The sequence below is a fragment of the Procambarus clarkii genome, chromosome 75 (assembly GCF_040958095.1).
Source record: "Procambarus clarkii isolate CNS0578487 chromosome 75, FALCON_Pclarkii_2.0, whole genome shotgun sequence".
NCBI lineage: Eukaryota > Metazoa > Arthropoda > Malacostraca > Decapoda > Cambaridae > Procambarus > Procambarus clarkii.
In genome coordinates this window covers 10338456-10340728 of record NC_091224.1, presented here as the reverse complement: position 1 = coordinate 10340728, position 2273 = coordinate 10338456, and the positions used below count along the sequence as shown (strand labels likewise).

The following is a 2273-nucleotide window of genomic DNA, read 5'->3' as shown; positions in this document are numbered from 1 at the left end:
CCTTACTTCTAAAATCTGTGACTGACAAAATTTACCTGAAAACCCCGACATGCTACACATAAATTTCCAGAAAAAAAAAAAAGTTACCTGTGGATCTTACAGTCCACAGGGGTCCTCTCGCCAAAAAAAAAAAAGTGCCTGTGGCTCTTACAGTCCACAGGGGTCCTCTCGCCAAAAAAAAAAAATTGCCTGTGGCTCTTACAGTCCACAGGGGTCCTCTGACCAGAAAAAAAAATTGCCTGTGGCTCTTACTCCCTACTACTCCTCGCTACACAGCAGACCACGGGGTCCACGCTACACAGCGGACCACGGGGTCCTCGCTACACAGCAGACCACGGGGTCGGCGCTACACTACAGACCATGGCGTTCATTCTACACATCAGACCATGGGGTCCACGCTACACAGCAGACCATGGGGTCCACGCTACTCTGCAGACCATGGCGTCCATGCTACACAGCAGACCACGGGGTCCTCGCTACACAGCAGACCACGGGGTCCTCGCTACACAGCAGACAACGGGGTCCACGCTACACAGCGGACCACGGGGTCCTCGCTACACAGCAGACCACTGAGTCCACGCTACACATCAGACCATGGGTTCCACGCTACACAGCAGACCATGGGTTCCACGCTACACATCAGAACATGGGGTCCACGCTACACATTAGACCACAAGTTCCACGCTACACAGCAGACCACGGGGTCCTCGCTACACAGCAGACTACGGGGTCCACGCTACACAGCAGACCACGGGGTCCTCGCTACACAGCAGACCTCGGGGTCCACGCTACACAGCGGACCACGGGGTCCACGCTACACTACAGACCATGGCGTTCATGCTACACATCAGACCATGGGGTCCACGCTACACAGCAGACCATGGGGTCCTCGCTACACAGCAGACTACGGGGTCTTTGATACACATAAGACCACGGGGTACACGCTACACAGCAGACCACGGGGTCCACGCTACACTACAGACCATGGCGTTCATGCTACACAGCAGACTACGGGGTCCTCGCTACACAGCAGACCACGGGGTCCACGCTACACAGCAGACCACGGGGTCCCCGCTACACATCAGACCACGGGGTCCACGCTAGACTGCAGACCATGGGTCCATGCTACACAGCAGACCACGGGGTCAAACGCTACACAGCAGACCAGGGGTCTTTGATACACATTAGACCACGGGGTCCACGCTACACATCAGACCACGGGGTCCACGCTACACAGCAGACCATGGCGTCCATGCTACACAGCAGACCACGGGGTCAACGCTACACAGCAGACCAGGGGGTCCACGCTACACATTAGACCACGGGGTCCACGCTACACTGCAGACCATGGGATCCACGCTACACAGCAGACCACTGGGTCCACGCTACACATCAGACCACGGGGGTCCACGCTACACAGCAGACCACGGGGTCCACGCTACACAGCAGACCACGGGGGTCCACGCTACACATCAGACCACGGGGGTCCACGCTACACAGCAGACCACGGGGGTCCACGCTACACATCAGACCACGGGGGTCCACGCTACACATCAGACCACGGGGGTCCACGCTACTCAGCAGACCACGGGGTACACGCTACACAGCAGACCATGGCGTCCACGCTACACATCAGACCACGGGGGTCCACGCTGCACAGCAGACCATGGGGTCCACGCTACACAGCAGACCACGGGGGTCCACTCTACACATCAGACCACGGGGGTCCACGCTACACAGCAGACCATGGGGTCCACGCTACACTGCAGACCATGGCGTCCATGCTACACAGCAGACCACGGGGGTCCACTCTACACATCAGACCACGGGGGTCCACGCTACACAGCAGACCATGGGGTACACGCTATACTGCAGACCATGGCGTCCATGCTACACAGCAGACCACGGGGGTCGACGCTACACATGAGACCACGGGGTCCACGCTACACAGCAGACCACGGGGTCTACGCTACACAGCAGACCACGGGGTTCCACTCTACACATCAGACCACGGGGGTCCACTCTACACATCAGACCACGGGGGTCCACGCTACACAGCAGACCACGGGGGTCCACTCTACACATCAGACCACGGGGGTCCACACTACACTGCAGACCATGGCGTCCATGCTACACAGCAGACCACGGGGTCCACACTACACAGCAGACCACGGGGGTTCACGCTATACATCAGACCATGGGGTCCACGCTACACAGCAGACCAAGGAGTCCACGCTACACAGCAGACCATAAGGGACCACGCTACACAGCAG

General features: G+C 58.6%; 1 protein-coding gene across 1 annotated transcript; it reads left to right on the top strand.

The window, feature by feature from the left end:
* The first annotated feature begins 386 nt into the window (after window positions 1–386).
* LOC138356992 (uncharacterized) lies at window positions 387–1178 on the top strand. Its single transcript, XM_069313523.1, has one exon. The coding sequence runs from the start codon at window positions 387–389 to the stop codon at window positions 1176–1178; it is 792 nt and encodes a 263-aa protein (XP_069169624.1).
* Window positions 1179–2273: the final 1095 nt, after the last annotated feature.

Bases quoted from the DNA above. Each gene is read 5' to 3' on its own strand.
- LOC138356992 (XM_069313523.1), top strand. From the start codon at position 387: ATGGGGTCCACGCTACACAGCAGACCATGGGGTCCACGCTACTCTGCA.